We start from the raw sequence: 26,552 nt of genomic DNA, 5'->3' as shown, positions 1-26,552 counted from the left end.
GCAGCCTAGAGAATGGGAAAAGATGTTCACTAACCCTACAGCTGACAGAGGACTTAATATCCAAACTATATAAGGAAGACAAGGAATAAGACACCACCAAAAGAAATAAGCCAATTAGAAAATAGTGTATAAAGAGGAAAGATAGCACTCAGAGGAATATAGCTATTTAAGAGATGTACAGATGAAGATGAAGCCCAAAAGGAAACAGTGCAAGCTGGTTAAGATAGCCAGAGAATATTTCTAAGCAGAGAAATAAGACTTCGGATATGGCAAAGAGATCATTTATAATAGCAACAAAAAATATATTGATTTTGATGAGGATGTTGATGCCCTTAGTAGGGGCAGTTTTTAATGCAACTGTTAGAAACCAGATCACAGAAGGCTGTTAAGAGTTCAGGAGGTAAAATAGACGAGAGATAATTACCCAGCAGTAAGGTCCAATATAGTGTTAAGACACTGTGGGGGATGACAATAAACTTTCCACTGTTAAGGCCAGCCAACTCTGATTTTACTCATATAATTCTGACTTCATCTCTCAACAGTACTTGACTCAGCTGACTCTATCTACCTTTGGGAACACTTTTCTTCCTTCATTTGACTTCTAGGACACCACATATTTTTGTTTTTACTTCTGATTGTAGTTTTCCTAATTTCTCTTTTTCCACCTAATTGCTTGACATTGAAGGAACTCTACTTACATGATCTTATTTATCCCCAAGACTTATTTTCTCTATGTGTATGTGTTGGGGATGAGGATAGGGGATTGCACATGGATGGGTACACAGCTCTGGTATTCTAACAGTATTGAGAAAGGTATACACCCTACCACTGAGCAACCCCCATCTAAGCTTTAGAAAGGATTTTCTGGCATTCTATGAACTCATAGCTCAGTCTTTTCCTATGCCCTGAGCTCCCGAATGAGCTCAGCCCTCCTGACGTGCCCACCTGGATTTCTGAGAAACATCTAAAACCTAATGTGTCTACATCTTCCTGTCAGATGCAGGAGAAAATCAACCAGGAAAAAATGGTTGTAGATCTTTGAGGAAACAATAAAAACAAGGTAAAACCTTTTCTTGCTTTGTACCAGCGACATTACTTCTTCACTCTTTAGAAAATAAGTCATGCCAAATGTGGTATTGTACAACTTTGGAGGCAATGGTAGGTGGGTCTCTGTGAATTGGAGGCCAGTCTGGCTTACATATTGAGTTCTAGGACAGCCATGGCTATGTAGAGAGATCCTGTTTCAAAACAAAACAAAACAATACACACATACATACACACATACATCCTCCAAACAAACAAACAAACAAACAAAACCTACAAAACTAGCTTTGGGGCTCTTTACTTAGCTCCCTTAGGCTAGTTTCTACTTCTATTCCTGGAAATGCTTTTCTATTTACTTATTTATTTAAATATTTTAAAAGATTTATTTATATATGTATTTTATGTATGAGTGCTCTATCTGTATGTGCACCTGAATGCCAGAAGGGGGCATCAGATTCCACTGTAGATGGTTGTGATCCACCAGACAGGTGCTGAGAATTGAACTCAAGACCCCTAGAAGAGCAGCTCTTAACCACAAGTCATCTCTGCAGTTCTTCTCATTTGTTTGTTTGCTTGTTTATTTATTGTTTGTATAAAAGTATTTTCCCTGAATGTATGTGTACTATGTTTATGCCTGTGGAGGTCAGAAAAGTGGGTATGATCCCTGGAACTAGAGTTATGGATGGCAGTGAACCACCATGTGGGTTTTGGGAACTGAACATAGATCTTGCAAGAACAAGTATTCTTAATCACGGAGCCATCTCTCTATCCACTCCCCTTTAAAAGTAGGCTGTCTATTTCTAATGTCTAACTGAAAAGGAATTACTTTTTCTCTCCTTCTCCTGGCAGCTGCTAGTATTTTCACTTAACCTGTACTATGTTTTTTCTTAAACATTAATAAAATTGCCCTTGAGCTTTCAGAATATAAAACAAAACACAAGTAATGACCATGTCCTTCTCTGGTGTGTGTATGTGTGTGTGTGTGTCTGTCTGTCTGTCTGTCTGTCTTGAGAATCAACCCAGGCCTTTCTACCTGCTGGGAAAGGCCTCTGCTACTGAGCTATAACCTTCATGCTTTTTCCCCTTTCTGCTGCTAACACTGATTCAGTGCAAGCCATCTGCTTAGATTTTTCCCTCCTGACTGGTCTCCTTGCCTGTACCCTTAACCTATTTATTGCCTAGTTACTCAACAGCCATATTCTCTTTTAAAACTATACCATATAACATAATTTCCTTGTTAAAAAAACATTCCAATAGTGCAAGTTAAAATTAAATTTCTTGTCAGGATCTCCAAGTACCTCCTTCTCTGACCTTCAATAACCTCCCTTTTACCTGTCCTTACATCCCAGTCATTTACAAGCATTTCTATTTTTGTTTTGTTTTGTTTGTTTGTTTGTTTTTGAGTCAGGATCTATCTGTGTAGTCCTGGCTGTCTTGGAACTTGCCATGTAGACCAAGCTGACCTCAAACTCCCAGAAGAGTCCCCCTACCTCTGCTTCCCAGTTCAAATGTTTTTTGCCACCACACCTGGCTCTACAAACCGCTTCTTATGAAAATAATTTAGGTCAGACATCTAGTTAGACATTAAGTGCTACAAAGATACATCTGCCTCTAAAAAGTGAGAAAAACAGATGTACTGGCTAGTTTTGTGTCAACTTGACACAGCTGGAGTTATCACAGAGAAAGGAGCTTCAGTTGAGGAAATGCCTCCATGAGATCCAACTGTAAGGCATTTTCTCAATTAGTGATCAAGGGGGAAAGGCCCCTTGTGGGTGGGACCATCTCTAGGTTGATAGTCTTGGGTTCTATAAGAGAGCAGGCTGAGCAAGCCAGGTGAAGCAAGCCAGTAAAGAACATCCCTCCATGGCCTCTGCATCAGTTCCTGCTTTCTGACCTGCTTGAGTTCCAGTCCTGCATCTTTTGGAGATCAACAGCAGTATGGAAATGTAAGCCGAATAAACCCTTTCCTCCCCAACTTGCTTCTTGGTCATGATGTTTGTGCAGGACTAGAAACCCTGACTAAGACAACAGATAAATCGGATATATGAAGATATAAATCATTTTTAGAGTTAAGTATATTGCAGGGTTAAAATCAATATAGAGTACAAGAACTAAGACAAACTTCTGCTACAGGAATCATGGAGGCTTTACTAGAGAAGAACACTACTGCATGCATTTGAAAGGTGTCTACCTGTGAGTAAAGGTGGGGCTTTATGGTTTAGGAAGATGAAACTAGCAGGCTCTTACAAGCTTTTCAATTCCCTTGGAAAGTTTAGAGTGGAGTCAAGAATTCAAAACAGGAAGCTTTATCAAGAACTATAACAGAGAAGAAAAAATGTCCTTGTTGAGTCATTGTTGAGAATGGAAACGGACATTTAGAGCAATACCCCATTCACTCATTTTAGGGCAGTGTTTTGGATGTCTATTCAGTATTAGAAACTCTTCAAGAGAACAACAGACTAAACTGACCAAATCTCTGTCCTCACAGAGCTGTATGTCAGTGCAGGATTCAGAGGTAAACAAGCACACAAGACAACAGACAGGAGTTGTGATAAAAACAAGACACAAAGTAGATGCTGGAGCAGCTTCTAAGATGCTAGAGAAGATCCTTCTGACGAAATAAAAACTTTAAGCAGAAGCTTGAATGATGCAGTTTAGGGGTAGGCACCACATCAGTTATTCAACTTCACAGATTAGGAAAATATATTTTCAGATTGCTGACTTAACCAAACTGACCCATCACTAAAGTGATGATTAACTAACCATTTCTATTTATTTTACCTTGATTATTTGACCATGTATAATTGGTCCCGTGATTAGGCAGGTTAAGATTCAGACTATACATAATTTCTTTCCTGATCATTAACTAACTGTGGGATTAAATATTAACCAAAGCTCCGCTCTTTCTCTTGTTCAAGTGACCTCTTTTACCTTTCTCCTTGGGTCTCAGTTGGATTTTTATCCACTCACAACATTGAATATATCTCAACATAATGGCTCATCCAAGTGACTAAGACAGCCAAGGCCAAAGCTTTAATTCTGCTTACTGTGTTTCCAGAGCCAAGACTGGTGGCTGGGGAAACACTAATGATAGCTTTCATGGTTAGAAAAGGCATACTTGAGCTGGTTGTGGTGGGACTTGCCTGTGATCCCAATTCTTGGGAAATGGAGGAAGAACAATCACAAGTGCAAGGTCATCCTTGGCTATCTAGGAAGCTCAAAGCCATCCTGGGCTATAATGAAACCTGTCTTAAAAAAAAAATGTTTTCTTAAGAAGAACAACTGATACTGGTAGAGAGTTTGCTTGGTATGTGTGGGGCTCTGAATTTGACTCCCAGCGATACGCCACACAAAACAATAAGGCAAAGACTATGAAAGCCAAGGCTGGGTTTAGGTACATGCCTTGTACTGAATGCCTTGTCCAGCATTCAGGAGACAGGGGCATAAGGATTGTGCATTTGAGGTTAGCCTAGCCTACAAACTGAGATTCTTTCTCAAAACAAAACCAAAAAACTAACATGCTAGAGCTAGAGCCCAGGTGGTTAAATGATAGCCCAGCATGTGTAAGACCATGGGTTCTACACCCAATACATATAAACCTAGAGTGGCAGGACATTCCTAAATTCTCAGCATGCAAGTAGAGGAAAAAGGATCAGAAATACAGGATCGTCCTTAGCTACAGAGTGAATTATAGCATACAAGAGACCTTTTCTTGGGCCAGAGAGATGGTTCAGTGGGAAAAGGCACCAAACGCCACCAAACCAGATGACGACAGGAGTTTAATCCACAGCACCCATGTGCTGGAAAAAGAGGAGAACTGACTCCTGCAAGGCGTCCTACATTTTTGCTGTGGTATGCAATGGTCCTTTTCCTAACATACGCACAGGCACACATACAGAGCACACAGCTGTGAGTTCCAAGAGTGGGGTGGAGGGAAGGCTCCCTTTGAGGACAACAAGCAAAAAAAAAAAAAAAGACAGTAGTTGGGGATTTGGCACAGTGGTAGAGCACTTGCCAAGCATGTAGAGGGCCCAGGGTCTAATAACCAACGCAGTATCAATAAAATGAAGTGATAAAATCTTTCCAAGTTAGATATTTTTCTTGTGTGCCCGCACACACATACATGCACATAGAGGTAAGAGAACAACTTTCACAAGGCAGTTCTCTCCTTCCATTATATGGGTTCCAGAGATTAAACTCAGGCTGTCAGCTTGCCAGCAAGTGCCTTTACCCACTGAGCCATCTCTCTAGCTTGAAAAAGTCTGAAAAGTTGTTCCAAAAGAGGTGATCCATAATACTAAAATTCATCTCAGCAGAGAGCTAGAGAGTGAAAACTTGAAAATTAAAGTCTTTACAACTTGAGAACTCTCTCAGATAACGACAGTACCCTCTCGCTGCCTTTTGCTATATTCTACTACTCCTGATCATGTCAGTCATTCACCAACATAGGAGACATCAGGAAAGAAAAATATTTTCTGACATTCAAGCAACTGGTTGTTAACACCAAATAAAGTTGAATATTATTGTAAAGGTTACTGAAAAACAAAGACTTAAGATACATGTTCATGGATGTAGGTCTGTAAGCAAAAGGTCACAAGATAAATTACCAAATCCATGCTTTGTAGGCCTAGACATGCAATTTTTAAAGAAAATGCCTGTGTCTGCAGAGAAAGATGATAAGGTTCCTTAGAGCACTGCTGAGTCACAAGAACTGGTTCCTAGAAGTAGGAACTACAAAGTAAGATTCAATTAGACTGCAGTTTTGACTGCATACCATAGATTCTGGATCAGTAAAAAGTTAACTGGTAGAGATTTGTATCAGGTAAGAAAGCAAAGAGAGCAGTTTCTCTCCACTGTGTACAAAGATCTTTTAAAGAAAAACTCCCTGCCTGGTGGTGGTGGCACAAACCTGTAATCCAGGTGGACGCAGAAGAAGGTGGATTTCTGAGCTCCAGAGCAAGTTCTAGAACAGCCAGGGCTAACACAAAGAAACCCTGTCTCAAAAGAGATGGGGGGCTCCCCTCACCCTTTTCTTGGAGATAGGGGTTCTATGTACCCAGTTGTACTCACTAATGACCCAAGGTGGCCTTGAGCTTACAGCAGTAAGACATTTTCTTCCTTTTGGTTCTCATACCTGAGAGATGTGACTAAAGCACTGCAAAGTTGTCTCTACAGGGCTTTTGAAGAACTTCTTTTCTTGAGGCTTTAGCTATGAAGAGAGGAAGACATGGTGAGAATAGCCACAACAAAATGAAAGAAACTGGGCTGGCGAGATGGCTCAGCGGGTAAGAGTGCTGACTGCTCTCCTGAAGGTCCTGAGTTCAAATCCCAGCAACCACATGGTGGTTCACAACCACCCATAAAGAGATCTGACGCCCTCTTCTGGTGCAGATGAAGTCAGCTACAGTGTACTTATGTATATTAATAAATAAATCTTTGGGCTGGAGCAAGCAGGGACTGAGCAAGTGAGTCTGACCAGAGTAAGCAGAGGTCCTAAAAATTCAATTTCAACAACCACATGAAGGCTCACAACCATCTGTACAGCTACAGTGTACTTACATATATAAAATAAATAAATACATCTTTCAAAAAATTAAAGAAACTACTGACATTAGAATTAAATAAATACCTTTTTATAACTGCTATCTGTAAATTTGCTGCTTCTTTTTGTTTTAAGATGCTCATTATCTGTGTTATGTACTTCCTACAGGCCAGGGACTAGATGACACAGTTTATGAAAACGGTAAAAACTTACATTATCAGAAAGAGCCAGATGCTTGCAAAGATTTCCACAAACAGCACATTTTTCTGAGAGGAAAAAGGAAAAAAATATTTGTTCTTAAGGGCAGGAGGTAAGATTTTCCTAAAGTACATAGTGACTGTCAAGTAGGCTAGCAAGAAATAAAAGATTCTTAACTAAATTTAGATTATCACTGTGCTATAAAACTATTTTACCTTAATCTCTGTTCTCTAAATCAGCATTTCCACACAAATGTGTTGAAGCATGAGGGCCTACACCCTGACGCTCTCTATCTTCTTTCCTTTGTTTTAGAGACCAGGTTTCATAAATGTAGCCCAGACTAGCCTGAAACTTGTAGCAACTCTCCTGTCTCAGGCTCCTGAGTACTAGGACTGCTGGTATTCACTGGTAGTTTCTGTTGTGCCAACAAAAGTACAGGAATACATTTGCAAGTGTTCTCGGACAAATACAAGAGTGGTTTTCATTTCAGGTGACATTTTGGAAAAGATTTATTTTATGAGTGTTTTGCCTTTGTGTATGCCTGTGTACATGTTTACATGTTTGGTGCCTAAGGAAATCAGAAGAAGGTGTCAGATCCTCTCAACTGGAGTTATGGAACAGTTGTGAGTCACCATATGGGTGCTCAGAATTGAACCTCTAGAAAAAAGGCTAGTGCTTTTACACACTGAGCCACCTCTCCTCTGCAGGACAGCAGGCACACTGGGCACTGTAAAGAGGCTGGCTCCCCAGTTATCCTACCCTGTTGTCACTTGGCTAACATTCCTGGATCTAGAAGCTCTCCTGCTCTTATTCTTCAACTAATGCAATCTGAAAGAAGCAGAAAGTACACGTCCTAAGCTCTCCTTATACAATGCAGTATTAGCAGTGGATGATAAATGTCACAGGGCCATGGACGAGGCTCAGTGACAGAAACTGGTTTAGCATGCATGACCCTAGGTTCATCCATGAAAAAAGAAAAGATAAATGCCACAGCAGGAAAAAGCATTAGATGGCTTTACGCTTTGCAGAGACAATCACTCCAGTGGGCTGCTGAAACCACACTGAACAGTCTCATTGCATCAGCAGATAACCCAAAAGGGTCATGAGACTCACACCGAGGAAAAAGTTCTCCAGATACTACTTAACATCACTGTTCTTTCCTTGGGGAATAAAGTTTCTTTTCCAGTCTGCCCTATATACTGATCTCAGTATGAGCCAGCAAGTGAAAAATATTCTATTTAAAAGAAAAACAACCTTCTAGAGCTTTCTAGAACCAACAGGGTAACAGCTCAGGATCCTTACCCTGGTGGACAGACATTTCTAGCATTTTGCGACTGCCTCCCTCTAGCTTCATCTTTCACCATTTTTACCTTTCTCTATTCTATCTCAACTCTGTGTAACATCTGCACTGTAATTTAATGATGTCATGTTATTGCACATGCTACTGTTCTAAATTGTTTTAAAAGATGTGTTTTTACTTTATATACATGAGTATTTGCCTGCATGTAAGTATATGTACCATTTGTGGTGTGTGCCTAGTGCCTGTGGAGGCCAGAAGAGGGCATCAGATCCCCAGAAGTAGAGTTACAGATGGTTATGAGGCACCTTGTGAGTATTGGGAACTAAACACACATCCGTTGCCAGAGCAGCAAGTGCTCCTAACCATAGAGCCGTCTGTCCAGACCCCAGTTGTAAGTTAAAATGATCTTTGCCAAACTTGGCAAACCCTACTGTAGCAGAATGTCTTCTCTGATATTTTCCTTAATCAAAGCATCCTGTCCTAAGTAGGGGAAATTCCTTTTTCTGGAATTTGTATAGTTCACAGGGTTGTTGTTACACTTGTTCTCAGACAGAATCTGTATGTTGCCCATACTGGCCTTCAAACTCCTCTGTTCCAGTAACCAACCCCCTGACTGAGCCTCCCCAGTAGCTATAATCATAACCACCATGTCAGCTCACCCAGCCCTAAGAATTTTCACATTAATAAAAGTAAATAGTGATGAGGAGTGTAGCTCAGAGTATTTGTCTAGCATCCTAGAGGTTCTGGGTTCATTTCCCAATGCTCACTCCAATATAAAACCTTCAACTCAACTCTTTCTTGAGACAGGGTCTCATTTTGTAGCTCTGGCTGGCCTGGAGCTCTTGACTTTGCCTCTCCAGTGTTGTGATTAAAGGCATTTGTCACCATGTCCCACCTGGCCTTTAAGTTTCCTTTCTAAAACTTGACAGTTGTAAGAAGTTGGCAATCATTTATTCTCTCAGATAATTTCCTCATTTATAAAATAGCTCTGCCAGTAATTACTACCAAAGGCTGTGGTGAAGATTATGCTGGAGGCTGGGTTTGGTGGTACACAGCTGAAACCCCAGCATTTGGGAGGCTGGGGCAGGAAGATGGTGAGTTCAAGGACAGTTAAAGCTATAGAGTAAGATCCTGCCTCATAAACAACAGAAAAAGCAAAAATTATTCTTAAAAATCTGTTAATTGAAAACAAACATTGTAACTTATTTGTTTAATTGTATGGGGGCTTAGGGTGTAAGCAGATGCAAAGCCCTAGTTCTAGGGGAGTCAGGGGGGAGGGTATGGGGGACTTTTGGGATAGCACTAGAAATGTAAATGAAGAAAATACCTATAAATGAATAAATAAATAAAGCCCTAGTTCTATACTTAGTACTGCCAAATAAAGAAATAGGAAATTGCTTATTAAACTCCAAGGTATCAACATCATATTTCATCCAGTATGACTTTTCCCGACACAACTTAAAACACTGAAGAGTAACACTATTGCTAAATCAGTTAGTGCCATTCTTTTATTAATGGGTTCCTTTAATTTCTAAAATGAACCTACATACAGAATCCGTATTATCACTGATGCCTACTAAATGACATTTATTCTGCATCACAGAGAGAAATGGCTACTCATTATATCTAAGTTAAACATTTTGGGATAAATCTGAAAAGAAGTCACTCACCCAGAGTCATACACTTTTTACAGAAAATATGGCCACAGCTGGTGACAAAGAAATGGGCCCCATCTTTTCGGAAACACTGGTTGCAATGAAACCAATCCATTCTGGACCAGATAGAGAAAAAGAATAAGGATAATGTAGGGCATAACATAATTATACCTATTACAATAGCACTGCTTAACATTCGACAGTTTACTGGATGTGGGAACAAATTTGTAGGCATTACATTTGTCTGTAGGGATATACATATGAGAAAAAAAGTCACCAAACTACCTTTACTATATGCCAGAGAACGTGTGTGTGTGTGTGTGTGTGTGTGAAGTAGAAAAGTAATGGGAAGTCAGAAATGAGGCTTTTTTTCTCCCTCTTGGAGTGGTATAGTTAGCTATCTATATTTATATGTTTGCCTTTACTGTAACTTGCTTTTCTTTTGTAAGTTTTGTAGCTTAACTCATAGTTCAATTAATAACTAGAAAAACAATCTTTTAAAAAATGAGAAAAAAAAGCCATATTTGTGAGGTGCTATGGCTCAAACTAGAGCTTCATGAACATTAAACAAGTACACCACCACTGAGCCCCAGCCCAGCCCAGCCCCTAGCCCAGCCCCCAGCCCAGCCCAGCCCATGTCTTTACTCATAGGGCAGAGAAAGCAGCCAATAGGCAGTGGTGGATCAGACAGACCACACTTGGACACGTCTTATAGAAGCGAAGCAGTTGATGATAAGAGTTTATCAGCTAACACACGCCTCCCCCACAGAAACCCAGTCACAGATCGAGGTGTCAAGTCATGACCAGGCTCATCCCCACCCCTCCCACACATAGACACACGATGCACATGATTATAACCACACCTAACCAATTTATCCAAAATTCCATCTTTACTGGTAATTCTGGAATTAGAATCCAATTCTCCTGATTCTGTAGAAAATACATGTTCCTATATTAAACAGCCCTTCCGTTCACATGGTAGCCATATGGTATGATTTTTTTCTAACAGCAATTTTTTGCATAATTTAAATATATATCCAAACAAAAGTTATTTTATGGGGTTGGAAAAACAAGTTTATTTCATGGGTGGAGCGAGCATGTGCCACAGGCAGGTGCAGAGGTCACAGCTAACCTCTGAGAATTGTTTCTCTCTTTCCTCCATGCTGACTCCGGGGAGGATGAGCTCTACATAAATGGCACCTACTTTTACCCATTGGGCCATTCTGTTGGCCCACTTTGTAGGAGTTGTTTGTTTGTTTTGTTTTTTCAGACAGGGTTTCTCTGTGTAGCCCTAGCTGTTCTGGAATTTGCTCTGCAGACCAGGCTGTAGGAGTTTTTTTAAATGAAGAAACTGACATTTGAAAACAGCACTGGGCTCTAAAAAACACAACAAAATATGTTGGATATGAATATGCTAGTTAACATTTATTAATTAACATAATCGATCGACTTTTATAAATAATATATTTATAAATATAATTCTTAATATAAATTAATATTTAAGCTGTTAAAATAAAACAAGTTCCTTCCTCCCTACCACAATCCTTTTCTCTCAACAATTCATTTTCAGAGCGCCAGTTTATGTAGAGGCTTACAAAGCGAATGAGGTTACTTTGCACCCCATCTTTAAAAATTCTGCCACCTTAGCCAGTAAAGTGGCATGCACTTTCAGTCCAAGAACTTGAAAAACAGAGGCAGGTGGACCTCTGAGATTTCAAGGTCAGCCAGAGTTAAATAGTAAGACCCTGTGTCAAGAAATAAAACAAAATGAAATAAAAATCTGCCGTTTATGATTTATGATCGATGGAGCTGGAGAGATGGCTCATCGGTTAAGAGGGATAGAGTTTGATACCTGGGGTCCACAGGTAGAACAGACTCCCACAGGCTGCCCCATACCTTCCACGTGTACGCCCCGGCAAGCGAACCACCACCCGGTAACTATTCGAATGCCCCACACTCAACTACACAAATAAATGTAAAATGTTCTTTAATTTACTAAATGGTAGGGTGAGGTGACGTAGGACGTTAATCCTGGCACTTGGAGGGCAGATGCAGGCAGACTGACTGTGAGTTGGAGGCCAGCCTGGTCTACACAGTGAGTTCTAGGTCAGCCTGGGGTATGTAGTGAGAACCTGTCAATGAATGAATGAATGAATGAGCAAATAAATATCTAAATAAGCCGTCCCCACAGCACCAAGCTGGGGGTGGGGGTGGGGTTTCCAGTCGCGGCTACACTCCAGTGGTAAGCGGCCATGCCTGGCTTGGGGAAGAGGCCGCCAGCCTTCGCGCGGCCTCCAGCTCGACCCTTTCTAGCTCGTGTCCCTACCAGCTTGGCAGCCGGGTTCCAACGTTTCAGATCTCAGACCATCCGGTTCTCTCCCTCACGAGGCACAAGAAACGGCGGGAAAACACGCAGCCTCCGCCCAGGATGCCACCACCTGGTTCGAGGCTGCGCACGCCAGACTGAACCGGCACGCGGTGTGGGCGGGGCGGGGCGGGACGGGGCCGGACGGGGCGGGGCGCTGATCCACCTGCGCAGCCGCAGAAGCAGCCAGGCTGAGTCCCTCGACAGACAGGTGGGTCCTACGGTGGCCTGACAAGTCCAGGAGGTCTTCGAAGCAGCCCCTTGTTACCTACCATGGAAGCCGAGAGGGAGAAATGAGCCTATTAATGTTCCAGTAAACGACCCCCAAACAAAAAGAAATGGAGTCGCAAAGCCATAGAAGCTTTGGCATAATCTAAAATGAAATAGAAATAATTAATGGCAGCTTTAAAAGTACAGCATTGCTGGGCATGGTGGCGCACGCCTTTAATCCCAGCACTTGGGAGGCAAAGGCAGGCAGATTTATGAGTTCGAGGCTAGCCTGGCCTACAAAGTGAGTTCCAGGATAGCCAGGGCTATACAGAGAAACCCTGTCTTGAAAAACAAAACAAAACAAAAGTACAGCATAAATTAGAAATAGAAAAACTAAGAAATTATTATGTGGATAGAGGCTGATTGGCTATAAACTCACAACAAAAAGACCTCCAGAAAAAAAAAGTTTAGCTTTTTGGGGTTGTTTATTTGTTTGTTTGTTTGTTTGTTTGAATAAATGAGCCCGGCCCTGGCGGTATGCTTGGGAGGGTGAAGCAGGAGGATGGAAGATCTCAGCTTCACTCCTGCCTAGATACAACCTGTGATACTCAAGGCCCTATACCCAAAAAAGAAAAGAAAAGGGGAGCAAAAAGAGATGGAAAGAGAAGAAAAAACCGATAAAAAGGAAAGAAAATAAACATTTCCACTGCGCTGTTTGTCGGTGTTTCTTTTGTTTTTAGGTCAGTTTGGTCTAGATAGTAAGCTCCAGGCTATCCTGGGCTACATACAGCAAACCCTGTCTCAAAAAATTAAAGAAAAAAGATGAAAACCAACCAAACAAGAATAACCTATGGGGAGAAAACCCCATATCTGTGTGTGGAAACAAGCTTTATTTAAATGTTAAAATATAGAGCACCTATAAGGTTTTAGAAACATGTAATTTTAGAAGCGTAACAATAAACATACAGAAGCCTTCTGGTGGTGGCCACGCCTTTAATCCCAATAAAGGGGAACACCCTTGTTCACCTCCAATAAAGAGAGCTGTTTCACTGAACGCTATCTCCTGAGAAGGCTGTTTCTCCCACATCTAGCTGACCAAGTTTCTGTCTAACCCACCTGCATGGTAAGCTTCTTTCCCTCCTGTCCAGCCAGATGAGGGCAGAAGCAGACCCAGGCCAGCATCATCTCTCCAGCATCCCTCTAAAAAAAAACAACAAACAAAAAACATTTCTGCTTAAAGAGCACACATAAAAACCCAGTGGTGGGGGGCAAACCCCACCATACGTGAAATTGGATCCTAAGTGACAAATGGTGGAATCCACTTATATAATACAAGGCTAATACCTTTAAAATTCAGGGAGCTTTTAAAAATGTTAACAACATTATAAAACTTGAATCAAATAGATGAATGGTTAGTCCCTAGAAAAGAATAAAAATGACATGTAAGGACTGGGAGTCCACCTCAGTGTTAGGTCATTTGCCTAGTGTGCATGAGACCCTGGGTTCACGCCATGGCACTGCAAAAGCAACATCCTTTGAATGGTTTAAACTATTTTATTTATTGTGGCTATTGTTATTATTAGTGTGTGTGCATGTGGAAGTTGTAGGGGGTCAAAGACAACTTTTTGGAGTTGGTTCTAACCTTTCGCCATGGGCCTCATGATTGAATTTAGACTTACATGGTTTATTAGTAAGGTTTTCTTCTTTTTAAAAAAAAAATTATTCTTTTCTCTTTGTATCACTTTTTAAAAAGATTTATTTATTTATTTTATGTATGTGAGTACACTGTAGCTGTACAGATGGTTGTGAGCCTTCGTGTGGTTGTTGGGAATTGAAATTTTAGGACCTCTGTTCACTCCTGTCAGCCCCTGCTCACTCAGGCCCAAAGATTTATTTATTATTATACATAAGTACACTGTAGTTGACTTCAGACGCACCAGAAGAGGGAGTCAGATCTCATTACAGATAGTTGTGAGCCACCATGTGGTTGCTGGGATTTGAACTCAGGATCTTCAGAAGAGCAGTCAGTGCTCTTACCTGCTGAGCCATCTTGCCAGCCCTTAGGAAGATTTTCTATTGCTGTGAAAAGACACCATGACCATGGCAACTCTTAATAAGGAAAATGTTTAGTTGGGACTGGCTTATGGCTCAGAGGTCTAGTCCATTATAATCATGACAGGAAGCATGGCAGCAGGCTGGCAGACATGGTGCTGGAGAAGGAGCTGGCAGTTCTTCATCTGGATCTACAGGCAGCAGGTCTTCCTGAGACGGTGAGCCACTGAGCCTGGGCTTGACCTTCTGAGACCTCAAATTGTGCATTTTTTTCTATTGTTCCTTGCTAAGACGGCTCCTTTTCTTTATAGATCTGCGAAAGAGTGAACAGCAATAACCACACAGCAGAGTCAAGACTGGGCTGTTTTGAGATTTTCTCTACCAAGGCAACTCATCCAAAACTTCAATTTCGCTTCAGGCAGACTTTTCAGACACAGGCAGAAACCAGCCACGTTCTTTGGCAAAATATCACAAGAATGGTCTCTCAGACACAAGTTAGTATTCTTCTCCCCTGAAACCTCTTGAGCCAGGCCTCCACAGTTTCAATCTCTCTCAGCACCTCTGTCTTCCACGTTCCTACTAGAATAGCCCACTACATCCCACATAAAGCATTCAACTAATTCCAATGCAAAGTTTCAAAGTCCACATTTCTCCAAACAAAAGCATGGTGTGGTGTCTCTTCAAAGCAATAAAACCCTACGTAAGGTACATGGCCAACTCTTTTGCCCACTGAGCCATCTCACCAAGCCCCTTAAAACATTTTAGAAAATTTATAACCTCACTTTTAATAAGAAACATACCAGTGAAAATGTCATCAAAGTGTCACTTTCCATTGTTAGGTTCAGAGAAATTCTGTTACCCAGATATGGGAGAACAGTCTCATATAGTGTAGGATGAGTATGTCAAATGGTGATGGCCGTAAGAAGGTGACATGAGCTCAGCGGTGGCAGCCAGGGCCTGAGAATCCTGGGTTTGAAGACAGCTGCACCTTGTAGCAGCAAGTGTGAAAATGGTAGCAGGCTCTCTTCTGACAGCCGCCGTGGTAATTTCATGGCCCCAGAAAGAAAATTGGTCCTTGTCACAGCCCCTGGGACCAGAAGGAAGGCCCAGCAGCTAAAAGAAAGCTCAGACCTCCAGGCACAGCACACAACAGGCTGCTTTGGCTGAACTTCAATGGGACCCAGAAGCCATGACAAGACTATGAGAGTTTTCCCACCGTTCTCCTTCCATTTCCTCCATTTTCACAGCAACACTGGGTGAGGAGAGCAAAAGACCTGGAGAAACAGCCCTTCGAGAATACCCTCAGATTTCTCATTCCCTGAATCTGATAGTTTTCTCTCTGGGTTAGTCTTAGTTTACACTTCATTAGAAAACACACACACACACACACACACACACTTCCTACCCAATCAGTACCTACTGGGCTTTACATACTAGGATACACAAGATTTGGACAGACAGACTCACTGGATCACTCTTTGGAGTTGGAAAAAGAGAAAAACTTGAGTTCGGTCCAGGTAGAGTCTAGCTTCCAGCTGGCTCCCGCCTGTGTCACTACCCAGCTCCTAGGCACTATTTGGAGAAGGAATACTGTTCTTGAGATTCACCAGAGTCTCACAGGAGACCTGCCACATCAAGGAAATTTTCCCGAGTTCCTATTTCTCCTGCTCTAAGTCCTGCTGCTCTCTGTCTGGGGAATTTGTTGAGGGTGGAACAAGGTTGCGGCTCCTGTTCCAGAACCCATTATTACTCCTGCCTCTGCCTTTGAGAGCCACGGCTTCAGTTTCCAGAGGGGGACTTGCCCCAGACTTTCTAACTTGTCAGGAATGGGAGCGGTTCCTGCTCCTGGAATCAGTGGCTTGCTCTCCACAGACTTGTTCTGCAGGGGACTGCTCTTAGTTGGCACTCCCAGACCTCTGAGAGCTGTCAAGCACTTGCTGATATCTCTGAGCTGACACCCTAAAGCTAATGGAGAGAACAGAACTGTAGTATCTGTAACCTCTCAGAGCTGGCACCCCCAAATCTTTCTGAGAGGACAAGTTGTCACACAATGTTGTAAAAGTATCTTTTACTCTCCTGTAGTAATTGTCATCTCAGAGGCTGACTGCCTCTGTCTGCTAACCTAGGCCTAGCCCTGGAAGCTTCTAGCCTTTGTGCAATCTTATCTAGGCCTAGACTGTTTTGAACCTCTGAGACTTGCTCCTGATAAGCTCGGCCCTTCTTAGTTCCTCTGGCTGGCTGTTTCAACTCAGCTCCTCCGGCTCAAACTCCTCTCCAAGCTGACTCATCTGGCGTCTTCTTTCAGCCTCTGACATTTTGCTTAGCTTGGCCTCAAACTAACTTTGGTGATCTGTTCTAATCTTTTGGCTTTCCATTCTCTGACTCATCTGTCTTCACCTGTGTCTGGCTTGTTCTCTCTTCAACCTGTCTCTGTGAAACTTTCCCAGTCAAACTGCCTCCTCTGCCTCCTCTGCTCTTCTCTTTCTCTGCCCTACTCCTTAAGTAGCTTCCTTTTCCTCCCTCTTCTCAGGAGAGTTGGGCACACCCTGTTCTGTCATATCTTTCTTTGATTTGTCACTTTGTCTGTCACTCAATTGGATATCACTTTCAAACATGGGTGCTTCCTTCTACAAACTAACTTTACCTTCAGTGTTTGGAATTGAAGGTGTGTACTGAGGTTGTGTCTGTATTCCAACCAGAGGGTTAAAGGTGTGTGTGCTAAGGGCTGAGCCACACCACAACAACTAGAAAAAGGATTTGTTTTTTTTTTCCTTCAGTAAGTAATATAATCTTGGGGTTCACAGTATTATCAAATATCCTACAACACAATGTCTTACTGCCTTTTGCTGTGAAGAGACGTCATGACCAAGACAACGTATAGAAGAAACCATTTGACTAGGGGCGTCCTTAAGGTTTCAGAAGGTTAGTTCATGACAGTCATGACGGGGAGCGTGACAACAGACAGGAAGTTACGATGCTTGGGGACGTAGTTAAATGATTACATCTGATTCACAAGCATGAAGCAGAAAGGAAAAGAAGAGGAGGAGGAAGAGGAAGAAGAAGGAGGTGGAGGAGAAGAGGAGGAGGAGAAGAAGGAGAAGGAGGAGAAGGAGAAGGAAGAGGAGGAAGAAGAGGAGAAAGGGAGGAGGAGGAGGAGGAGAAGGAGAAGGAGGAGAAGGAGAAGGAAGAGGAGGAAGAAGAGGAGAAAGGGAGGAGGAGGAGGAGGAGGAGGAGGAGGAGAAGGAGAAGAAGAAGGAGAAGAAGAAAAAGACGACGACGACGACTTGGTTTTGTATGGTATGGTCTTTTGAAACTCTAAAGCCAACCCCAGTGTCACACCTCCTCCAACAAATCCACGCAGCTCCCAGTCCTTTCCACAACAGCCACTAACTAACTAACTAACTAGGGACCAAGCATTCAAATGTATGTCTATAGGGATCAGTCTCATTCGAACCACCACGTGCCATCTCTTTGTTTGGCATCCTGTTGCCATCAAGGGTCTCTAACTCTTGCTTTCTTGTTAGAACTGTTACTCGTGTGTGGCAAACAGAAGTTCCCCCATTTTCCCATTGTTATCTGTCTACTCCGTTCCTGGAGAGAGAGCAGGGCAAGATCATTTTGTAGCCCAGGCTGTCCTAGAGTTTGTAATCATCCTGCTTTGGTCTTCAGAGTAGCTATGAGTGTAGGCCTTCAAAACCAGGCCCAACTCTATCAGTTAAAACGATTCTTTTTTTAGGTTGATTTGATTTGACTTGATTTGATTTGATTCGATTTGATTTGATGTGTATGAGTGTTTTGCGTGCATGCACCATGTGTGTACCTGGTGCCCACGGAGATGAGAATGTAGCATCAGATGCCCCGGAACCAGAGTTACAGGTAGTTGTGAACTGCTATGTGGATGCTAGGAATTGAACCCAGGCCTCTGTAAGAGCAACAAATGCTCTTAAACACTGAGCCATTTCTCCATCCCTCTACTACTATTTAAAAATTATTACTTTAAGAAAAGATTTATTATTTGTGGGTATGTTCATTTATACACTTCCAACCCTTAAATTTGTTGCTATCAGCCGGGTGTTGGTGGTGCATGCCTTTAATCCATTGATCATGTCAAAGCCATCATGGTCCAGTCACATCACGGAAGCTCACAAGCTGGTAACCATTCCCCAGCACATAACTCTAACTTAACACCCCACCCATTAACCGCCAAAATCTTCTGTGCATTTCAAAGTACAAAGTCCACGTAGCCAACTCTAAGAGCAATCACAGTGCTAATGGTTCTAACAATGTTCAAACGCTGTTAAAAAGTTTCATTTGAGACTCAAAAAGAAAACTCAAGGCTACAAATCCCTATAAAAGCAGAAAGTGGAACCTGGAGCTGTGAGCTATCAAGGGTAAGCCTGATATAGTCTTCCCTGAAATCTGGGAACTTACCTGGTCAGGAATTATGATGGGAACCCTCGTGACCCGGAAAGATATCCCCTCCCACCCCCATGGTTGAAAGTTCCTGAAGACTTGAAAGATCCAGAAGTCCAGGTCCAGTCACTGATGCTAAAATCTCTGTTTGGCCCACAGGGATCTCGAACGCCTCACATCATCGAGCAGGTGAGCCAGGCCATGTTTGAACTGAAGAATCTGGAATCTCCTGAACTTACCAAGGTCTTAAGTTATGGCTCTCAAAACAACAAGCTTCGGGCAAAATGGATGCTTCAGTCCATGGCTGAGAGGTACTGCCTGCGCCAGCAAAGAAGAGTGCTCACGCTGGAGGAAACCATGAAGACCCTGGAGCTAGGCCAGTGTACGGAGTGAAGCCAGTTTCCAGTCATTGTGTCTCCCACCTGGACACAGGTTAAGCTGTGGCCAGTGTTTGGTTCTGGCGGGATTTTTAACTTCGTTACATCCTAACAAGATATTCCTGGATCCCTGCTGTGCATTCTGATGTGAATATCTCTTTCCTAAGGTTATTACTCTAACTAAATAATAAAATTTAAATGATTAAAATGCATGCCATCATTAAAATATGAAAAGAGCAAAAAAAGCAAATTACATAACTTCCAACACACAGAATAAACCTCCCTGTTCCAAAAGGACAGGATACATGAATAGGAATCTTGGACCAAAGCAAACCCAAACAGACACTAAGTCCTGCATCTGTGTGCTGCATCTGGGACGTGTGGACCCCAAAGGTCCTACATGATCCTTCACCTATGGCCACATGAAGTCTCTCCTGAACTAACTGCTTGGTGCCTGCATCTTTGCTCAGCAGACAGTCTATATTCCTGTATCTCCAGCCTCCTAGGTTCCACTGAGTCTCAGGTTTCACTCTCACAGCTTACAAGCACCCTCTCAGAGGCTGCCGAGGTGGTTTCTGATTCTGCCACATACTGTCTGGCCTTCCTTTGCAATCTAGGTGGAAGCCTCCATGACCCCATAGCTCTTGAATTCTGTACATTGGCATGCTAGCGTTAGCATTATGTGGACCGTCCTGAGGTCTGGCACTAGCTGAAGCAGTCTCCAGGACTCTTTGTTTGTTTGTTTGTTACTGATTTCAGTGATCATCCAATAGTGTATTGTTCAGTCTCTTTGAGTTTGCAAATTGTCTTTGATTGTTTTTGCTGGTTATTTCTAGCTTTGTTCCAGTTTGGTCTGTGTTTAGTTTTTGTTTTTGTTTTTTTTTTTGTTTTTTAAACTTTCCATTGCTGTTATCAGCACTATAACCAAAAGAAACTTGGGAGGAAAGGCTCTTTTGTTTATTTTGTTTTGTGGCTTTCATGTCCTGCTTACAGTCCATCATTGAAAGACGTCAAGGCAGGAACCCAGAAGCAAGAACTCAGGCAGAGACCATAGAAGAACTCCTTACGGGGTTGCTCAGATTGCTTTTTCATTCAACCCAAGAAGACCACCTGCCCAGGGGCCACACTACCCATATCAATCATTAATTAAGAAACTGCTCCAAAGATTTGCCAGTCTGATAGAGGCATTTTTCTCAATTGATGTTCCCTCTTCACAGATGACACTAACTTGTGTCAAGTAGACACAAAACACCAACCTGCAAAGTCAAATAGTATACAAGAAGTTATTTCAACTTCCCTGTATATGTTGAAGCTTTCTTTGTGTCCTGACTATGATGTTTTAGAGGAAGTCCCACAGAGTGCTGAGAAGAATGTGCATCCCACAGTCTGTGGGACGTTCTATTGATGTCTGTTAGGTGAATTTGCTCTATGGTTGTTAAACTTGTCCTGATGACCCGTCTATTGCTGAGAATGGGATCTTGAAGTCATCCACTACTGCTGTGCTGGGGCCAATCTACGGTTTTACATCTAGGAGTATCTATGATGTTGGCTGAAATCATGTTTGGTAAGCTTATGTATTTACTTGTAATTCCCTCTTGATTGATTGTTTCCTTAATTGATGTGAAATGCACCTGCCCCCTTATATCTTCTGGATAGTTGGCTTTGAGGTCTATTCTGTCAGATATCAGAAAAGCAATTGCTGCTTGTTTCCTAGATCTACTTGTTTGGATCCTTTTCCATCCTTCTGTCCTAAAGGACTGCGTCTATCTTTAATGGTGAAATGTGTTTCTTAAATGCAGCCAATATCTGTATCCTGTTTTTAATCCACTCTGCTGGTCTATGTATTCAAGGAAAAGGTGTGGATTTATTTTTATTTTATGTGTGTGAATATTTTGCCTGAATGTATGTTTGTGTATCATATGTGTGCCCAGTGCCAATAGTGGTCAGAAAAGGACGTCAAATCTTCTGAGGCTGAACTTATGGATGGTTGGGAGCTGCTATTTGGGTGACTGGAATCAAATCCATGTCCTCTTCAAAAGTCACAAGTACTCTCAACCAGTGAGCCATTTCTCCAGGTCCCTAATCTGTCTTTTGATTGAGGAAATTGAGACTATTAACCCAGGACTCAAAGGGAGGGACCTTAGATGAAACACCCGATAGTAGGGAGAGGGAACTTATAGAGCCCACCTTCAGCAGGAAGACAGGACATCAAGTGAGGGAGGGGTTGCCATTCCACAGTCACATCTCTGACCCATAATTGTTCCTGTATGAAAGAATTACAAGGATGGAAATGGAGAGGAGCCTGAGGAAAAGAAGGTCCAGCGACAGGCCCAAAGTGGGATCCAGCTCAAGGGGAGGTCCCAAGGCCTGACACTATTACTGAGGCTATGGAGCACTCACAAAAAGGCATCTATCATGACTGCCCTCCAAAAAAACCAACAAGCAACTGAATGAATCAGATGCAGATATTTGCACCCAGCCAATGGACAGAAGGATGCTGCCCATAATAGCCAGCGGCAGCATGAACTATGGACAGACACACAGCCTCAGGTGACAGCACACACCAACCAACCACATCAACATGGCCTCTGGTAGCAAAACGGACCACAGACACCAACTTGGTTTCAGGTGGCAGCACAGACTACCTGTGGTGTTCTGAGTTATGCACTGCAGGAGGAGTTTAGGCTTCTCAAGCAGCAGGGAGATCAAGATTGAGCCCTGACAGCTTCCTAGAAGCTCATTATATTGTTACACGAAAGGCACTTTTTTTTTTAACAAGTCAGTTTCTGCATAACATAACCTCTTATCTGATCTAGAGTGTGTCTTGAAGGAACCATTGGCTAAGCAAGTCTCAGCCATACAAGACTTCCTGGTTTGCCTGGAAAGTCTTGAGACTAAGTTATGCAAAGGCTCTGAGAATCCTTCAAAGGAAAAAGCCCATAAAATCTCAGATAACAATCACTGAGGCAAAGCTACTTCAAAGCCTAAGCAGCATTACTATGGAATTCAGGCCAGATATAAATAGATCTGCTAAAAATCTGCTGCTCCACCGACATCCACACGGCCTCCAGGGGGCAGCGTAGAGCATGGACCTCAACATGGCTTTCCCGTGGCAGCAGAAACCAACATGGCCTCCAGGGGCAGCATGAACCATGGAGGTCTTTCAAGGATGCCCAATCCAGGAAATGAACTAGTCTCCATCTTAGACATCCTGAGATTGCTCAGAGCCAGGGCTTTTGGGCATCTGGGCAGTTTGTTTGTGTGTAAAACCTGGGCAAGATCCCGTTGCTGCAGGCCACCCCGAAGGCCCTATTCAACAAGGACATGCTCCCTGGTCCACTGGAGCCTTGCTCCCACACCAGCGCTGCCAGAGTCCTTCAACCATAGCCCAGAAAACATGGAACTGGGTCATCCCAGTGTGGTGGTTTGAATGAGAATGCCCCCCCCCCATAGGCTCATATGCTTGGTCCTCAGTGCAACTGTTTGAAAAGATTAGGAGGTGTGGCCTTGGAGTAGGTATGACCTTGTTGGGGGATGTGTGTCATTAGAGGTGGGCTTTGAGGTTTTAAAATCCCATACCATGCCCCCTTACACATACACATCTGCCTGGTGTCAGCAGATCGGAATGTAGAGCTCCCAGCTATTGCTCCAGCATCATGTCTGTCTGCTTCCCACCATGATCATGGGCTAACACTCTGAAATTGTAAGCAATCCCCAGTTAAATGCTTCATTTTATGAGTTGCCTTGATCCTGTTGTCTCCTCATAGCAGTAAAACAGTAACTAAGACACCCAGCTTCCACGTTCCCACGTGGAAAGGGTTTTTGTGAGGTTTTGTAGCTGCAGAACAAAGAAAGCTATATGTCAGAAGCCATGTAAGGAAGGCTATGGCAAGCGAGTTTTCTGGAGATGGCCTACCATACTGCATGCTGCAACAGGTGAGCTCTGAGATGCAGTGTCCTCAAGAGACTTCATCCCAGGATTGCTTCTTGCTGATGGCATGCTTTTCCTATCACTATTATACAGCCTGATGGTTCCTGGGCATCAACAGTGATAGTGATTGGGCAGATTTCCTGCAGAATCAATTTGAAGATGTACTTTCATATAGTAGTGCTGTGTAGACGAATTGATGATTTCATAATTCCTGATAATGATTTTATAGAATTCTTAAACTGATACAAGTAATCTCAAGTCCCGTATAGAATAAAAGCTGCAAACAGAGCTCTGTAAACCTTTGCTGTCACGGGCTAATTGCACTAGGAAGGGAAAGCTGGCTTAGAACAAATTTATGATAAAGGAAAACATTCCTTCTAGGTTAAGAACAAGGTCACTATCTGGTAACTAAAGTTCATAAACCGGGAATGGGCAATTTATTGTAGGTGCAAGGATAGAAAATAAATGATTGACTGGTCCACCTATACAAGACCTCAAAATAATGAGACACAAGGCAGATGATTGTCTCTGGACAAAACTGTGCTAACTTATAACATAAAAATTACTGGTTTAAGTTTAGAATGAACTTTTAGACCTAGTAACAGACAATGAGTGTTTACTCACGTACTAGTCTTATGGAAAGACATGTAAACAATTCTTCTGTAACTCCTTAAGATTTATGATATGAACGATTGCCTTAAAGTTATTATAAACTTAAGGAATGTAAAAGCGCTTAGAAAACCTTGTGCTCAATTATCCTGAGAAAGTATAAATACTAAGAACAGCAATAAAGAGGCTAGTTAGTCATTCTTTACTTAATCTAATATGTATGTGTCTCTATATGTGTCTTTCTTTCCTTCTTTTTTTTTCTTTCCTCTCTGGCTCACAAAGCATTAAGGCTCCAAGCCTCTCACCTAGCCATCCAGAGGCCTGAGTCAAAGAGAAAAGAACCAAAGTAATTAGGGTTTTTCCCCACTGCTGCAATCAACAGGAGGTAAATTGTCAGAAGCCAACAGCTTTTGGTCACAGAATAGCAAAGAGTTAAATCACCAGAAGCCGGGACAACTTCTGGCCCCCAGAACAGTCAGACAGAGGTTACGAGGCCAGAGGTTATCAGCCTTTTGCCTTCATCCAACACTATGTCCCACCTCAGTACCTGAATGCCAGGACTGACCGCCAGCAGTTAAAATTCAAATCAATTTTAAAATACATTTGTGAGTACATCAGAGAGGCAATTACAGCAGGCAGGGGAATCTCTCCTGTGGGCCTCAGATGCGTGCTGATGCTATTCTTAGCTCTTCTGCTGGTGGAGAACAGGGTCTTGTGAAGTTAAAAGATCCCAAAGTAGAAATGAGTCTTTTTCAAAAGTTAAAAATGCTTCTATCAGATCTTATTTTCTATTTTTAACACATTGGAGTGACAGGGGCAGGGGGAAAAAAAGGATTCCAAAGGTTTTTAATCAGTTTACCAGGATGTTAAGGTGGCTATAGAAGTGGGCAAGGAATGGCTCTCTAAGAAGTTAAAGATAGTCCAAAAGAAACAGTAATTAGGCTACTAAATGAGCAATGTTCCAGGCTCAGCAATGTCACAGGCCTAGCACCAGGTCACTACAAAGGTGCACAGAAGGAGATGAAGCGTCTGGGTGCTCATGAGCTTCGGATTTTCCTAGTAGCAACTTGTAGAATTTCCTTATGACATTTAAAGACTGTTCTGTACAGGTATTCGTGCACGCCACGGTGAGAGAGGCTGGAGGGCGACATGCAGGAGTGGGGATTGCTTCTCAACTTGTAGAATTCAGCTCTCTCTATTCGCCATGTGGGTTCCAGGGCTCCAGCTAAGTCTGGTGGCCTCCATAGCCTCTCCAGTGGTAATTTTAAGCTGGCCCCCCACATCATAAGTGGAGAGGAGTAATGTTATCTAAATACAAGAGGGATACTGTATTTCCTTCAGAAAGCCCCTGACCAATGAGGGATGTAAATATATGTGCAATTCACATGCATTATAAAGCAGAATCTTGTATAACTTCATAAACAGCCATAAATTCATCCAGTCTACAACTATTGCAAAGCATCTACTTTATGTGCCAATCGCGTGTGGTAACCAATGCAGCTCTCATCATAGGAACATCTCAACGTATCAAGAAAGGAGGGATTGGAAATATTTCTATCTTAGAGATAAAAATATGACCGTTAAGTATGGACACCAAAGACAAAAGCATCAGGAGCTATAAATGTGTATAACATGGAAAGACTCCCTCAAGAAAGTACAGCATCATTGGAGGGAAAGAGACAAGACAGATTGGAGTCATTTGGGCAGCTTTCCCAGAGGAACGGGATTTGGGTAGAGATGTTGTTCTGGGTTTTTTGTTTTGTTTTGTTTTGTTCTTGTGTTGGGGGTGCTGCATGCAGTAGGTATGGCAGTCAGAGGATGAGCTGCCAAAGTGAATTCTCTGCTTCTATTATATGGATCTCAGGGTGGAACATGGGTTGTCAGGCTCGGTGGCCTTCTTTTATAGTTTTTGTTTGTTTCTTTTTAAATTATAATTATTTTACATTTTATGTTTGTTCCATTCATCTTTTTCATGGATCGAGTTGCAGATATGCCACTCTTGAGGGAGTCTGTTGTCTTATTCCATCCTGGGTGTTCCAAGGTCTAACTTAGGTCTCTGTGTGTGTGTGTGTGTGTGTGTGTGTGTGTGTGTGTGTAAAGGGATGGGAGTGGGTCTTGTGTCACAGAGGTCAGAGGATACCTTTGTGAAGTCAGCATTGCCCTTTACACAGGAGTGGGGTACTGAACTAAGTTTACATGGCTTGCACACAGATTGCTCTTAGCAGCTGAGCAAACTCACTGGCCTCTTGTTTATTTATTCTGAGACAAGCTCTTGCTCTGTAACCCAGGTTGGCCTCGAACTTGCAATCCTCCTATCTCTACTTCCCAAATCCTGGGATTCGGGCATGTTTCACCATGCCCAGTTTCAAAGGAGTATTTGAATGGATCTTAAATAAGGCAAAAGTTTATACAGCAGCAATAGGGAGAGGCACATGTCAGGCAGAAGAGAAACACCAATTTGGCCTTAACATAGGGAAAATTTATGTTGGTTCAGGGTTGCTGAAGGGATCAAAGGCAGGGATATCAAGAGGAGTGATGGAAGAAAGGTGCTATGGAACAGCTTTGGAGAGTGAGCCCGGTGTCTCTGTATGGAAGTTCGGACTTTATTTTCTAAGCTGGTGGCTTCCTCAAGCAGTAGGTGGGTCCACTGAAATAACACACCCTGGGGAATGCTGTGGTGAGATGACAGTGAGGGCGCTGTGGGAGAGGGTGTGCCTCAGCCTTTTCTGGGCTAAGTCAAGTTTGCATTTTGTTTCTTAATTCCATTTATTTTCGCCGGGCAGTGGTGGCGCATGCCTTTAATCCCAGCACTTGGGAGGCAGAGGCAGGCGGATTTCTGAGTTCAAGGCCAGCCTG

At 42.5% G+C, this 26,552-nt stretch overlaps 1 protein-coding gene and 1 pseudogene across 2 annotated transcripts in view; one reads left to right on the top strand and one right to left on the bottom strand.

Annotated features, from left to right (window-relative positions):
* Rnf212b (ring finger protein 212B) overlaps nt 1–26,552 on the bottom strand; it is a 71,583-nt gene that overhangs the window by 30,598 nt on the left and 14,433 nt on the right. Inside the window, exons 3-7 of one of the 2 annotated variants that reach the window (XM_029469303.1) lie at nt 13,431–13,514; nt 12,271–12,372; nt 9,755–9,855; nt 6,800–6,852; nt 6,179–6,253 (exon numbers count right to left, since the gene is read on the bottom strand). In XM_029469303.1, the coding sequence (XP_029325163.1) occupies nt 6,179–6,253; nt 6,800–6,852; nt 9,755–9,854 (228 nt within the window). In that variant the 5' untranslated portion in view covers nt 9,855; nt 12,271–12,372; nt 13,431–13,514. Of the gene's footprint in view, nt 1–6,178; nt 6,254–6,799; nt 6,853–9,754; nt 9,856–12,065; nt 12,136–12,270; nt 12,373–13,430; nt 13,515–26,552 lie in introns of those variants that run through there. The other variant, XM_021182410.2, reaches the window with a different exon arrangement.
* LOC110308851 lies at nt 18,811–19,172 on the top strand (annotated as a pseudogene).

This window comes from Mus caroli, chromosome 14, assembly GCF_900094665.2.
Source record: "Mus caroli chromosome 14, CAROLI_EIJ_v1.1, whole genome shotgun sequence".
NCBI lineage: Eukaryota > Metazoa > Chordata > Mammalia > Rodentia > Muridae > Mus > Mus caroli.
Note: the sequence above shows the minus strand (reverse complement) of the source record. Positions and strands in the feature narration are given on the sequence as shown.